At 48.0% G+C, this 14,285-nt stretch overlaps 1 protein-coding gene across 1 annotated transcript in view; it reads right to left on the bottom strand.

The window, feature by feature from the left end:
* Positions 1-9,660, bottom strand: part of CCN4 (cellular communication network factor 4) — a 49,528-nt gene extending 39,868 nt beyond the window's left edge. The window contains exon 1 of the mRNA XM_024212768.3: positions 9,457-9,660. Coding sequence (XP_024068536.1) covers positions 9,457-9,504 — 48 coding nt within the window. The 5' untranslated portion in view covers positions 9,505-9,660. The remainder of the gene's footprint in view (positions 1-9,456) is intronic.
* Between the last annotated feature and the right edge of the window lie 4,625 nt (positions 9,661-14,285).

The following is a 14,285-nucleotide window of genomic DNA, read 5'->3' as shown; positions in this document are numbered from 1 at the left end:
CATACAGGGTATTACTCTAAAGCCAATGACGGGGTGCTGGAACAATGTGTATAGTGGGGGTGCTGAGAGCCATTGAACCAAACTATAAATCCTGTCTATAATGGAAACCACTTCAAGCCAGGGGGGCTGCCACACCCCCAGGACCCCTAGTTCCAGCACCTCTGGTATGATCTGGCCTTGGGTGACTATCCAAATCCTCAGTTAACAAGCTAGTCAATTTCCAGGAGGTTTGCTGGCAAGGCCTATATCTCACTTGTTAATGGCCAAGCTCTGATTAATGGAATAGGGATATTTTCCTAGCTGATATTCCACCACTTAACTCTTTACAGTGGAACCCAAAAGGTTTATAGTGTAATACAGGGGTAGGCAACCTATGGCACGTGTGCCGAAGGCGGCACGCGAGCTGATTTTCAGTGGCACACTCACTACCCGGGTCCTGGCCACCGGTCCGGAGGGCTCTGCATTTTAATTTAATTTTAAATGAAGCTTCTTAAACATTTTAAAAACCTTATTTACTTTACATACCATGATAGTTGAGTTATATATTATAGACGTAGAGAAAGAGACCTTCTAAAAACGTTAAAATGTATTACTGGCACGCAAAACCTTAAATTAGAGTGAATAAATGAAGACTCGGCACACCGCTTCTGAAAGGTTGCCGACCCCTGATGTAATACATTTGAGGACTCTAGGCATTGTAGCACTGGCTACACGTTTTGTGCTATACTCCTTCTTGCAGCCACTAAAATTCCACAGCTGTTACTCTGTCAAACTCGGACCTCTTTTTTTCCCCACAGCCAGCCAAGCACATGTACCCGCTTTCTTGAACAGCATTTAATTTTTCCCATATGAATTCGGATTTCTCTGCCTGCTTATCACACCAGAAATACACCCTAGAGAGTGCAGAAAACTCCTTAGTGGCTGTAGCAGATCTGCTTTTGCCAATTACAATTCAAATTCAAGATAACAATTAATTAGTTATGATTTACATCCAGCAGGATTATGGAAGATTTAAAAATTCTCTGGTGGTACAGACAGTCATTTACCATCTCACTCAAAATAACCAGCTAATATTCTAATATATTTGTGGCAACCAAGTGTATCATGGTGAATGCAAAGACCTCTTGGAACATTACAGCGACATTGGTATTAGAATTCTGATTCTCCTGCTATAAATGTAGACTCCTCTTCCATTTAAGGTGAAGGAGACTCTCTCCCAGCAGTTAGCTGTATAGGGCCATGCCATACTGTTGAGCAGTTCTGATTGGAGACAGTGGTACACAACATTAGCCAGCTTGTTACAACATAATATTAGTGTAAAGCAAATAGGAATTTTGTTCTATTAGTTAAATGTGAAAGGTATCGTATTTTCCCTAGAATCATCTAGGCATAGAGCTGGTCAAATGTTTTCAGATTTTGAAGAAATTTTCATCAGTCCCCCCCTCACCCCCCACCCCCAGCTCTACATAGGCTTTTACTCAAAAAGAAGTTTCAGTGTGAAAACATGAAATAAACAGGAGCATTCGTAATCTAAGAAAATGTACAGTACATAAAGGAATCAAGACTTTAAGCAAAGCAGAAAATAGAGTTTGATTTGGTGGTGCAACTCCTAGAGAGGGGGGAAAGTGCTGTCTCACACACACAGCTCATTAAAAAGTTGCTACATTTTAGTCTAGATCATCCTTCTCTGAGTCATTCAGTGCAGTTTGTGTCAAAATTGTTTAGTCTACTTAGATTGTAACAGTCCTGGTAGCGAGGAACATATTTTCTGAGGGGTTTTCTACAGAACTAAGCACAATGTTGTTGCTCAACTAAGGGCTTGTCTACATTATGCGCTGGATCGATGGGCAGCGATCGATCCAGCGGGGGTCGATTTATCGCATCTAGTCTAGACGCGATAAATGGACTGCCGAGCGCTCTGCCATTGTCTCCGGTACTCCACCAGGGCGAGAGGCGCAGGCGGAGTCGACGGGAGAGCATCAGCCATCGACTTACCACAGTGAAGACACCGCGGTAAGTAGATCTAAGTTATTCACGTAGCTGAAGTTGTGTAACTTAGATCGATCCCCCTTCCCCCCCCCCAGTGTAGACCAGGCCTAAGTAATGTATTGAAGTCAGTAAATACTGTAGGCAGTAGTCTTGTACATCTAACTCTAACTGAATACCTGGGTAAATTCGGTTAGATCATTATATATTTGGGTGTGGGGGGAAATAAAGTCAATACTTCATATCCAGTCTGGTTTCTTAGTCATAAACCAAGAAAATAAAGACAAACCTCATCTAAAATATTTGTGATCATTCAGTGAACGGCAGGAGCAGACATTTGACATGTGTACTGTATAAGCCATTCACAGCATTCCAGGTGCTGTAAATTTTGTCCACTTGAATATAAATGGCACTGGATTACTCTGCCATACATGCCCATCACTGAATGTGTGTAAGTAATTTTCTCTTATGACTTTTCCAAAACGATAAGCTCTTAGATGCCAAACCAGGCGGACGGTCCCCTGTGCCTGCACGAAGCTTGGCGCAGAAGGTGAGACTTCCTGTGCTGAGCCGACTCAGTCCCTGATGCACTCAAGACCCTGCAGAGTTTCTTTGCACAAACCCCGAAAGTCTTTCTTTGGCCTTGCCACAAGACATCCCACAGGACATCAACCATAGGTTCCTCGCCTGCTCATCTCCCATTATCATTCTCCTTCTAGGCTAAGTATAATGATAGACCCAGATGAATAGAAGAGACGCCATCTCTAACTAACATGGGGAGCTATTGAGAGAGGGAAAACTGATGTATAGATGACTGCATGGGGCTGGAATGTGCTAGCAACCTGAGTACAGACACTCCCCGCGTTATGCAAACCCGACTTACGCAAATCTGCACTTACAGAAAAAGTTCCGTAAGTTCCGTAAGCTAGAAAGTTTTTTTTTTTTTGGTGTAATGGTCAGGTATACATTCCTGACTTATGCAAAATTTGAGTTACGCAAGGCCTTCCAGAACGGAACGCTTGCGTAAGTCGGGGAACGTCCATATTAGAAATTCATTATTCGGGTTTTGTTGCAAAACGTATCCTTAATGTCACTTTTCTCCTGCAGCTGTTCCAGCTTGAGCACTCCCCTCCCCTGTCTACTCATGTAGGGTTACCATACGTCCGGTTTTTCCCGGACATGTCCGGCTTTTTGGTACTCAAATCCTCGTCCGGGGGGAATTGCCAAAAAGCCGAACATGTCCGGGAAAATACTCCCTCTCCACCCCCAGTCCCCTGCTTACCTTAGCTCCGGCAGGCTGTGAGCTGCAGGCAGATTCCCCCGCAGCGGCGGCGGCTGCTGCTCCCCCCAGACACCTCAGCTCTGTGCAGCTGAAGAGCCGAGCTGCCCCAGCGCTACCGGCTTCACGGTTTGCCGGGCAGCCCCCAGATCTCCAGACCCTGCACCCCCGGGCGGGTGCTTCCCCACCGCAGCCGGAGCCCGGGAGGGGAAGCGCCCGGCCGGGGGCGCAGGGTCTGGAGGTCTGGCGGCTGCCCGGCAAACCGTGAAGCCGGTAGCGCTCGGGCAGCTCGGCTCTTCAGCTGCACAGAGCTGAGGTGTCTGGGGGTTGGGGCGGGGGCAGGGAAGGGGCGGGGCCAGGGCCCCGTGGAGTGTCCTCCTTTTTTAAGGTTTAAATATGGTAACCCTAACTCATGTGGACTGTTAACGCACACAAGCCTTCTCTCCCTCCCCCCACATCTGGGACGGGGTAATTGATCTCCTTGCTAGTTCTGAGTTGGAAGCCCTGATCCTTACCTACCCTCCTAGCCCCAAAGCTGTTGAAAAGCCTTCTCCCTATTGCTGCCTCCTCCTCCTGCTTCTATCCTAGCCCTAGGGGTCTCCTTCTTAGATGTGCTAGGTGCTGCTTATTGCTGATGTGCGGGCAGTGTTTCCAGGGGTCTCTGAACTTCTTGTGCCATGTATTATTTTTAATAGACCTATATTGGGCTATTACTGTTCTGAGCCTCACTCCCGACGACATAGCACTACACACACCGGCACTTTTGTCGTGTCGGGGGTGCGCGTGTGTGTTTTTCACACCCTGACCGACAAAAGTTTCACCAACAAAAGTGCTAGTGTAGACAAAGCCTAAGCAAGAGACAGGCAGACAAGTGTGCTCAGTACCCAGCAGTTCCCATTGTGATACATAGAGCCAGATTCAATAAGGTCAGCACTCAAAATGCTGAGGGGTTTTTTTGTTTTTGTTTTTTTGTTATTTTATTTTTTTTTAATCTGACCATTCATTCTGGTCCCTAAAGGGGAGCCAGTGTTTATTAAAAAAAAAAAGTCAGACCCCAACTGCGTGGTCTGGACCCTTCTGAAAACTCTGTCCTAGGTCTCCTATTTTAGGTTCCCAAAAATGGAGACTCCCAAAACCAGTAGCCACTTTTAGCAGTTTTGTCCTTAATCTCTCTGCACCCAATTTACCCATGTGTAAAATGGGAACAATAACTAGGAAACTGTCATTGAGATCTTTCCAGGAACATGCTAGGTAAGTGAAAGCAGGATTATTAAAACCAATCACTCTTAGCGCGTTTCCTCAGAGAATCTCAAGACCCCTGGAAGGAGTTCCCCAAAGAGGCACAAGTAGTCAGAGGCAGAGCTGGGAAGAGAACCCAGGAGTCCTGGCTCCTAGGCCTACCCCACCCTCTTTCACTGTAATTGTCACACTCTTTGCAGAGCTCCAGCTGCTACAGAATGAAGCTGAAGGCAATCAGCACAATCCGGAGTTTGGAGATGGACGACAGACGTTATGAAAAGTACAAAGCAGCCCTACTGCTGCTGAAGTCAGTGGGGGTTTTGTGAATGGTTTCAGTGGGAACAGGACTGAGTCCTAATTGAACTTCAAGGAACCATCTTAACCTCCAGGCAGTGACACTTCCAGGACTTTGCATTTGAAAGGGCAATTATTTGCTTGTGCATGTGGGTGTGCAAGAGGGGAGTTTCTAAGGCTATGACTACACTAGAGAGCTTACAGTGGTGCCGCTGTGCTGCTGTAAGCTCTCTAATGTAGCTGCTCTAAGCTGACAGCTCCCGTTGGCTTAACTTCTCCAGCCCCTGCGAGTGTCGGTAGCTATGTCGCTGGGAGAAGCTGTCCACACCGGCGCGTATGTCGATGTAACTTCCGTCGCTCGGGGGATGGGTGGGGTTATTCACCCCCTGAGTGACATAAATTATGCCGACATAGGCTGTAGTGTAGACATAGCCTAAGTCAAAAGCTTTTTAATCCAAAGCAATAAACACAGTGCAGTTAGTAGGTGCACTTTCGGGATGCCATTGACCAGGTTTCCACTACAGCACATACATTTTCAAGGCAGCTGAATAAATTAGGCCTGATTCTCGGCTGGTGTGACTCAGTGTAGCTCCCAATGGCACTTTGTCAATTGATACCAGCTGAGGATGAGACCCGTTGTCAGGAAGTGAAGCCTAACTGCCGTATGTACCTGGGAAGCAGTCACTATTGAAGCAGTATTATTTGCATTGCAGCAATGCCTAGCAGACCATTGTGCTAGGTGCTGTACAAACACAGAACAAAAGGACAGTCCCCGACAGAATAGCAGTGGCAGTGGAGATGCTCTGGGGTGAATGTGACCCATCAAGCTGTCCTCACTTTGAATATACACCACACAGAATTATCCAGGTCCCAGGAACCATCAGCCTGTAAGCTCCAAATACAAAATTATTGGTGACCCAACCTGAGTTCACCTCCTCCTAACATCTGTGTTTTGCCAGGTCCCTGGAACTCATGAAATGATTAAACACTAGACAAGCTGCCAGTGAAAAAAAATAAAAATAAAATCCAGGCTGTTTTTTTGGTTCAAGATTGGTCAAAACGTGGTTTCCTTTGGAGACGGAGTCCAAGAAATCACAATCAGTTTTTCCTGCCACCCGTTCCAAATATTTTACAAATGAAAACGTCTTGGACCTAAACCCATGGCGGTAAATCCTAGAAAAAGGAGAAGGAAAAACTACACATTACTCTTCTCAAACCATCCTACCCACAGGTCTAGGGCAGCCCATAGCTCAGATCCATGGCAATGATTATGAAAACCTAGGGATTTAAAGGGAGGTTGGCACATACACGCCCTGTTCCCCACCAACAAAAACCACAAAGTCAGTGTTTGGTTGGTTCTCTTTCTGCTGTCCACACCAGCTATAAGTGATGATGCCCTCAAATAAACTACTATCTTTCCTGCTGCTCGCATAACTGCCTGCTTATTTAGGGGAGCAATAGCACCATTTACTCTTTGCTGTGGGACTGTTTACCAATGTGATTTGAGAAAAAAAAGGCCCAAGCGCACCCCCTCCCTCCTTACATGGTGGTGATATCCAGCATGGACCACACACCATTGCACTCTGAGACCGCTGACCATCTCCAACAAGACAACTTCTAACATTCCAAACCTCTGAGCAACTTCAAAGAGCTTCCTATCCCCCCACCCCCTCAATTTTGATTGCTTTATTTCTCCTTATGCGTGGAATTTCCCCTCCCCAAAATCACCCTGCTCTGAGGCCCAAGACAGGAAATATTCAGTCCTGCAGGAATGACAAGATTCAAATCGCATGACCCATCAGGGCTAGAATCAGAAGAAAGGGAAGATTCTTGGTTTCCCAGTGAGAAGCACAGCACTTGTTTCCAGCCCTGAAAGGGGTCATGTTATCAAACTCCAAAGTCCTGCCATTATAAGTCCCACTTTCAAAAGTGACAGACACTTAGAAGCATCAGTTTCATTGAAAGTTAATGGGAGTTGGGAGGCTAAGTAGCTAAGGTGCTTTTTGAAGTTTTAGCCTATGTCTAGAACAATATTTGAGGGAAAATTTAGAAGTTTTAAAGTCAGTAGATTTTTCTCTCTCTCTCCCTGTACAGTTGCACTCCTAGTACTAGGAGAGTTTGGTCTTAGAAGTGGAAGAGAAAAAGATAATCCCAATAAAATGTTTAAGAATTTACTAAAACATTTATAAGATGGAGTAGAATGTGATACATTTACAGAATACATCCACTGTGCTTTGTATGCCCTACTGGGCATGCCAGTCCTTCTTAAAAACAGTTCTCCGCACTGCCCACAGCCAGCAAATTTAGTCTGATTAGGAAGACTAAAAGCAGAAAATCACGCCCACCTTTGGATTTTCCAGAGCACCCTGCTCTCTCTTTTTTAGGCCACAATCCTGAAACTGAGACATGTGGACAGTCCGCTGTGCTTGGGCACAATGCGGGTGAAATCAATGGGGTGCTGCATGTGGAGGCAGCTGTCCATCCTGTAGACCCAGGCCCTTATATTGCAGGTGTCTTGGGGCCGGGACTTACTTTACTCATGTGCCTTGACAGTCACTGCTAAAAATCGACTAAGATCCAGGGTGGCGTGCTGGGAGGGTTACATTAGCACTCGGTTGGGACGGCCTTTACTGGCTCACCTGAGGCTGCTCTTATCAGTAGTGCAGTCATCCCAAGCCCATGCCAATCAGAACTTTATTGCAACCCTACATCCTCATGTGCTCTCTCATACACTGACATACCAGCCTTGGTGTCCCACTATGCTCCCGGCATTTTACCACGCTGCCCCCTATGCAGGGAATATCTTCCCTGTCACAGTCTGCCAAACCCCCTTCCTTTTTCATTCAAGACCCTCTCTGTAAGAAGCAAATGCATTATGAAAGTAGTAGTTATTAAAAGGAAGTCTTCCCCACCTCTGGATTTCCACATACAGCCTGTCTTTGATGGGTCTGCCTTTTAGGGCCTGATCCTGCAATCTGATCCACACAATCAGACCCACCTAGAGCCCCAACGATTTCAGTGGGACTGCCCACAGGCACAGGGGTCCAGCTGCCAGGATCTGATTGAAGGATCAGGGCCTCGAACTGGAAGGTCTCCTGGCCAGGGACTGGCTTTACTTTTGTGGGCTAATCAGACCCAAGCACGTTGTCAGCAGTAAACAAATAACATTTACACATTCACCACCAGCCAGCCCCTCCCTCCCCCCAGACTTATGTTGTGTTGTGTTTTTAAATACAGAGCCTTTCACCATCAAGAAAGTGGATTACAGCAGGTACAAAACCTATAGTCCTCATTACAGCTACCATGAGAGTGGGGAGGGAAAATACTCACTCATGCTATGTTACTTGCCCATCAGAGCAAGTTACTTGCCTTAGGGCTAGTCTACACTTACCGGTTAGTTCGACGGCTGCGGATCGAAGTTCCGAGTTCGATTTATCGCGTCTGGTCTGGACGCGATAAATCGAACCAGGAAGTGATCCCCGTCGACTGCGGTACTCCAGCTCAGCGAGAGGAGTACCGCGAAGTCGACGGGGAGCCTGCCTGCCGCGTGTGGACCGCGTCTGAACCGCGGTAAGGTCGAAGTAAGGTATGTCGAATTCAGCTACGTTATTCACGTAGCTGAATTTGCGTACCTTACTTCGATTTGGGGGGTAAGTGTAGACCAGCCCTTAGATGAACAGGCAAGTCGAATTTTTTTCCTAGGGTGGACCTCATATCTGTCTGTCTATTGATTTATACCACGCTTATCACCTTGGTGTCTGGTCTCACACAGGCACATTGGACACACTAGATGAGTGACACTCAGACCTCAGTGGTTCAGGAGCCAAATTAGCGATCAACATTACCCAAAAGAGCCAGATCTGGAGAGAGCGTTTGATCGAGGCCCACTCCCTGCACACCTGTAAACAGAGCTGCAGAGCACAGATGTCCCACTCCCTCAATCATTGGCCATCTCTCTCGTTGCCAGCCAGGTGGCTTCTGCACGATGCACAGGCCAGACCCTGCGCCTTTAACCATTTTACACTGCTCTGCAAACTCGTTTGATCTCTGCTAGCTGCTCTCCTTTCCTCCCCTGGCCCCTCCAGCAGGGCTTGCAGTCTGGGCCTGCCCCCCTTGATCAGTATCTCTTCTGCTCTCTTGTGTACTGGGAGCTGCTGCCACGTGTGGTCTGTTCTGATCTCTTGATTCACTCAGCCGGCTGTTCCTCCCCACCCCCTTCAGCGTTACTGCTGGACCTTTCCTAAGACACACACATTTTGCTCTTGATTCCCTCAGACTCTTTCTTAGTTCCCGCACTGGCTTCTAATCCAATTCCCACAATGATGTTCCACTGGCACATTTAAGCTGTCAAACAGGAATTTATTCGCTCAGTGCAAAAGGATTGAGCAACTTGCATTTGCTGCTGCTTTTCTGGCCTCAAAAACCGGTCCCAATTTTGGGGTGATGAAGGATTAGGGTCACAAGGGCAGCTCTGTTCTTCTCTAGATATTCCCCCTCCTGCCTCATCTCACCTTTACCCTTGGCACTCTCAGATCCCATCTACCCAATCCTTAGCAGGCGGCTCTTGCATTTTCCAGCATACACCAATTTATGAACACTAAAATCCTACCAATAATAGTTTGCAGAAAACATTTCTCTCCTCCACTTTGCCAACTCACCTGCAAAATGCTGCTTGCTGCTAGAAGCCAGGGCAGAAGCCACCTCATCACTGGAAGCCAGGATTAAATACATTGATTGAACCCAGATTTAGAGCCGTTTTGTACAAAAACCCCACGTTGGGAATGCAGAGCAATCCTCAACTGGCAGCCTAGCGAGTCAGGCAGATCTGCATTTTTCTCCTGGCTCTTCGGGGATTTTATTAAAGACAGATCTGACGTCAGGGCAAAGGACAAACCCTGCATTTTTCCTCTGAAGAAACTTTTCCTGCCTTCACGTCTTCTTCTTTTTTTTTTTTTTGTCCCCACCTCCTGCATTTCACTATATTGCCTTTAGCCAGGGGTTTCTTAAAGGGAAAGTTACAATGCAGTGGTGCATCAAGCTATAATTTGAACAGGGGGAGTTAAATACTCAGCGTTTACCCATCATTACGTTTATGGCTGTCCCAGGCTTGCAGGCTAGGTGGCATGGCCATAAGAATCTGCAATAGTCTCGCTGATTGCAGTAAATTACCCCCCCACCCCACGCACAACTGAAAATGCTCTTTTAAAAATTCTGGTTATTTTTTATTTGAGAGTCAGGGAGAAGTTCTGGTCTTCCATCCTGCAGACACACATGGGAGGAGACCGGCCAAGTTCAATGGCACGATTCGCCTGCACAGGTACCCACATGTGAATGCATGGGGAGGGCCGAGGTCTGATTCTCCACACAGCTATATGCTGGTGTCGCTTCATTGATTTCAAGTAGAGATCTGGGCCCTGTTTTATACCTGTCATTTTATTGCCCCGCTGCTTCAATTCAGTGAGATTTTATCAGCATGATGAGCTGTACTAGGGGTTGCCAAAGTATCCACGAGAGAGGCAGGCCCTTGGGATCTCCACTAGGTACAAACCTCCCCAGATAGGACTGACCACCATGCCTGGAGTTTGGTCCCCTGGTCCATTTGCTCCTGGTGTGGTGGCTCCCTAGTGCGATGCCATCCCTGTTATCTTTCTCTTTTCCTCAGGGCAGAGGTGTCATTTCAGAAAAATTCAGAGGTGGCGGAGAAAAGTTGTGTCAGCATCCCTAGTTCCCTCTCCCCACAGAGGCCGCTACTGCTCATGGGAGATTAGCAGGCTGGTCCCATGCCAGAGAGGGGTGGGGAGGTGGTGGGCAAGTCCTATCATGAGGAGTAGGGGACACGGTGGGTCAGGGCGGTTGTCCCACCAATGGCAGGCCACGGTGCTTCCTGTCCGGTTGGTGGGGGGTGGGGCTGACAATGCAAGTGTCTTTCCTGGCCCACCCCACAGCAGCCTCTGCAGGACCAGGAAAGACACTACAGCACCAGCTGGCGAGGAGCCATGAAAAGCCTGGGGGGCGGCCAATGATGCCCCTGCACCAGGGCCAGGCACAATATTCCCTCACGCTTCCTAATTTGTGCCTGTGTGAATTCAGAGTCTGCCTCTTCCTTAAAGTGAGGAAGAACAGTACATGGTCAATTCATTCCCCCAAAGATGAACCAGGTTCAAATAGCTTTTACTGATCCAGCTTAAACTGACTAAAGCCAGAGGAGTTAGAATCCAGATAGCAACTCTGAGCCAGAGCCTGCAGCCCTACAATTAGCCCCTTCCTCCACAAGCAGTGCCATTCTTTTCAATGCAGCTGCAAAAGGTCCGGCTTTCATGCGAGCATTGCTGCAGCGTTTGGCCCTCCATCCCCCTAGTGTGGCTGCACTTGCAGCCCTCTGGCAGGGAAGACAGGTGTGTGTCTCAGAACATGGGGCCTAACGCCACTCATCTGCACCAGTGTAAGGCCATGGACTTCAATGGTTTGCATTAGCATATGTGAGAAGAGAACAAGGCCCAGGATCTCCATTGCTGCCGGAGAGGCCTAATCTGGGCATTGCAGGAAGAGATGGAATCCTCGGTGCACTTAAGTGTGTTGTAAAAGGCGCTTTGTGCTCATGAAAGGTGCAGGATGGCCAGCATGGGGCCAGGACAGGTAGAGCATGGGGACCAGGAGCAGTTGTTAGCTTCCCTCCATATGGGGAACAGATTTTCCTTGTGAAATACTAGGACACTTTGGTGCACTGGGGGATAGCTCAGCCATCTATGAGTTGGCCGCTGACTTGGGAAAAATAGCTGTCCTCTCCTCTCTCCCTTTCCTCAGCCAGCTACACTCCTTCCCCCTTCCACAATGAGAGTCAGGCACACCACAGGGAAGAGTGGGGTGGGAGAAGCAGCTCATTGTTGTGACTGTATTAGCTTCCTCCTTTAAAATTGTTATTTGTCTCCTCTGCTACCAGTTTCTAGCTACAGACTCTTATCCACCTGCGTTTTCCTCCTGTTCTCCATTTTCTATGTTCTTCTCCTCCCATTCCTCATGTCAACCGCTACTCATCTGTCCTCTCTCCCCCTCAGTATTTACTTCTCTCTGCGGCCAGCCCCACTCTCTCACCTACCCACATTCCCTCTCATCCACCAGCAACACTCCCTCTTTTCTTCTCAGTCACCCCCATTCCTTTCATTTGTCTTGCTGCATTTTCACTCCCACCTGCCTACCTGACCCAAGCCCTTGTCTCATCTGAGGCCAGGAGATAAGATCTACACAGGTGACCAGAATGCCAGGTCTGAGAAGCAGCCCACAGTCTTTGCACCTCCTCAAACCTCCGAGCCCTCAGCAGCAGTGCCCCTCTTCTGCTCCCAGACGTGGCAGCAAGCAATGCCAACAGCATTCAGCAGGAGAGTCCTGAGCCGATGCAGGAAACACAGCAACACTGAGCCCCAGTCCCCATCCTGGATTACAAAATCAGGGGTGTGTGGAGAAGAACCATTTTTGTGAATGTAACCAGCTGGTTAGGACAGACCCCAGATATTGGGCCATAGGTTTTCCAGGGCATTTGGTCATTCTATTAATCTCTGACCATTCATCCTGAGTGTTTCATTCTCCAGGATCGTTCATTAATTTGCATCTCTCCTGAGGCTGCCAGTGGTAACGGCAGCTTTTTTGATGTGGACAACTGTTCACTGGGAACTCAACAGCCCAGCATACACAGACCAGTGGATGGTCATCACATGGTAACCATACTTCAGTGAGAACTTTCTGTCTCTATTGATTTGGCTAGGATTAGAGCCAGTGTAACCCCATTACAAATCCCCTGGGGCATCCAGCCCCCTTACCAATATTTTCAATGTACTGATGTGTGTGTGTATGAATGCTTCAGTCAGCATAAGCAGTAACTGGTTATGTTTATCCATTAAAACAGACAATGACTAGGACATTCAGGTTCTCATTTAAAACAGACGGCAACCATTCATAGTTTGCCACCTGCTGCCAAGAGCCATTAAGCGTTTTCATAGCTCTTCAGGCCGGTAGGGACCATTATGAGCATCTCGTCGGACCTCACATAGGCCATAGCATTTCACCCAGGGATTCCTGCCTTGAGCTGAATAACTGGGGGTCAAACTAGAGCTATGGTTCTTAGAAAAACATTTAATCTTGATTTAAAGACCTCAAGTGATGGAGAATTTACCACATGCCTACCTAAGGTTATTCTCTCCCTCCCCCGCCTTCCTCTGAAGCTTCAAAGATTGGCCACAGTTAGAGATAGGACACCATTTGGGGTGGACCAGTGCTCTGAGCTGGTCCAGAAAATCCTATATTTAGGTGCTTGGCTGGTGTGTTTTGTTAAAATGCTCAGGGTCATACTGATCACCAGATTTGGGGTCAGGAAGGATTTTCCCCCCATGGCAGATTAGCAAGAGCCCTGGGGTGGGGGTGGGGGGGGGGTTGCCTTCCTCCACAGCCTGATGCACAGATGACCTGATGGGATTTCTGGGCATATATCCCACCTAATCAATTTCCTGCCATTGAAGGGGCCTTGGGCACTGGTGGCACCTTGATATTACCTGTTCTGTGCCTGTGGCGCACGACCCTTTAGTGTCCTGAAGACTGAAATGCTTTAGTCTAACCCACATTATCGGGCGTTAACACAGTGTGTAATGGGCTGAAATTGAATGGCCTGTGATATACAGGAGATCAGACTAGAAGACCTAATGGTCCCGTCTGGCCTTAAACGCTATGAAATCGAAGTTGTTCCAATTGTTAGGTATCTTCACTGTAAAAAATGTGCACTTAACTTCCAGTCTGGGTCTGTCTAGCTTCAACTTCCAGACACTGGGTCTTGTGACGTCAATATCTGCTAGCTGAAAGAGCATCAAATATTTTCATCCTGTGTATGTACTTGTAAAGCTTGATCAAGTTATCTGTTAACCTTTTCTTTAATAAAATGAGTGGATGAGCTCCTTAACTCTCACTGTTAGGCATGTTTTCCAGACCTTGAATCAGTCCTGTAGTTTAAGGACTTCCACTCCTCACTTCTCTCCCTGCATGAGTAGTACAACTTTGAACTCAGTTATCCATTATTCTAGATGTGTCTCACAGTGAAATGGAACAAAGTGGTTAGCAAGTGGTAAATCACAACGTACCTCAGATTCTATCTAGGCTCCAAAGCAGGGGTGGGCAAACTACGGCCTGAGGGCTGCATCCGTCCCTTCAGACGTGTTAATCTGGCCCTCGAGCTCCTGCCGGGGAGCGGGGTCTGGGGCTTGTCCAACTTCATGTGTGCCATGGCTCTGCATGGCTCCCGGAAGCAGCAGCATGTCCCCACTCCAGCCCTATGTAGGGGCAGCCAGGGGGTTCTGCATGCTGCCCTCACCCCAAGCACCCCAGAGCCCGCACCCCCAGTGGGAGCCCTCACCCTCCACCCGCATCCCACCCTCTGCCCCAGCCCTGAGCCCCCTCCCGCACACTGAACTCCCCATTTCTGGCCCCACCCCAGAGCCCGCACCAC

The sequence above is a fragment of the Terrapene carolina genome, unplaced genomic scaffold, assembly GCF_002925995.2.
Source record: "Terrapene carolina triunguis isolate 2854851 unplaced genomic scaffold, T_m_triunguis-2.0 Scaffold58, whole genome shotgun sequence".
Taxonomy (NCBI): Eukaryota; Metazoa; Chordata; order Testudines; family Emydidae; genus Terrapene; species Terrapene triunguis.
The sequence above is the reverse complement of the archived record's forward strand: the minus strand, read 5'-3'. Positions and strand labels throughout refer to the sequence as shown.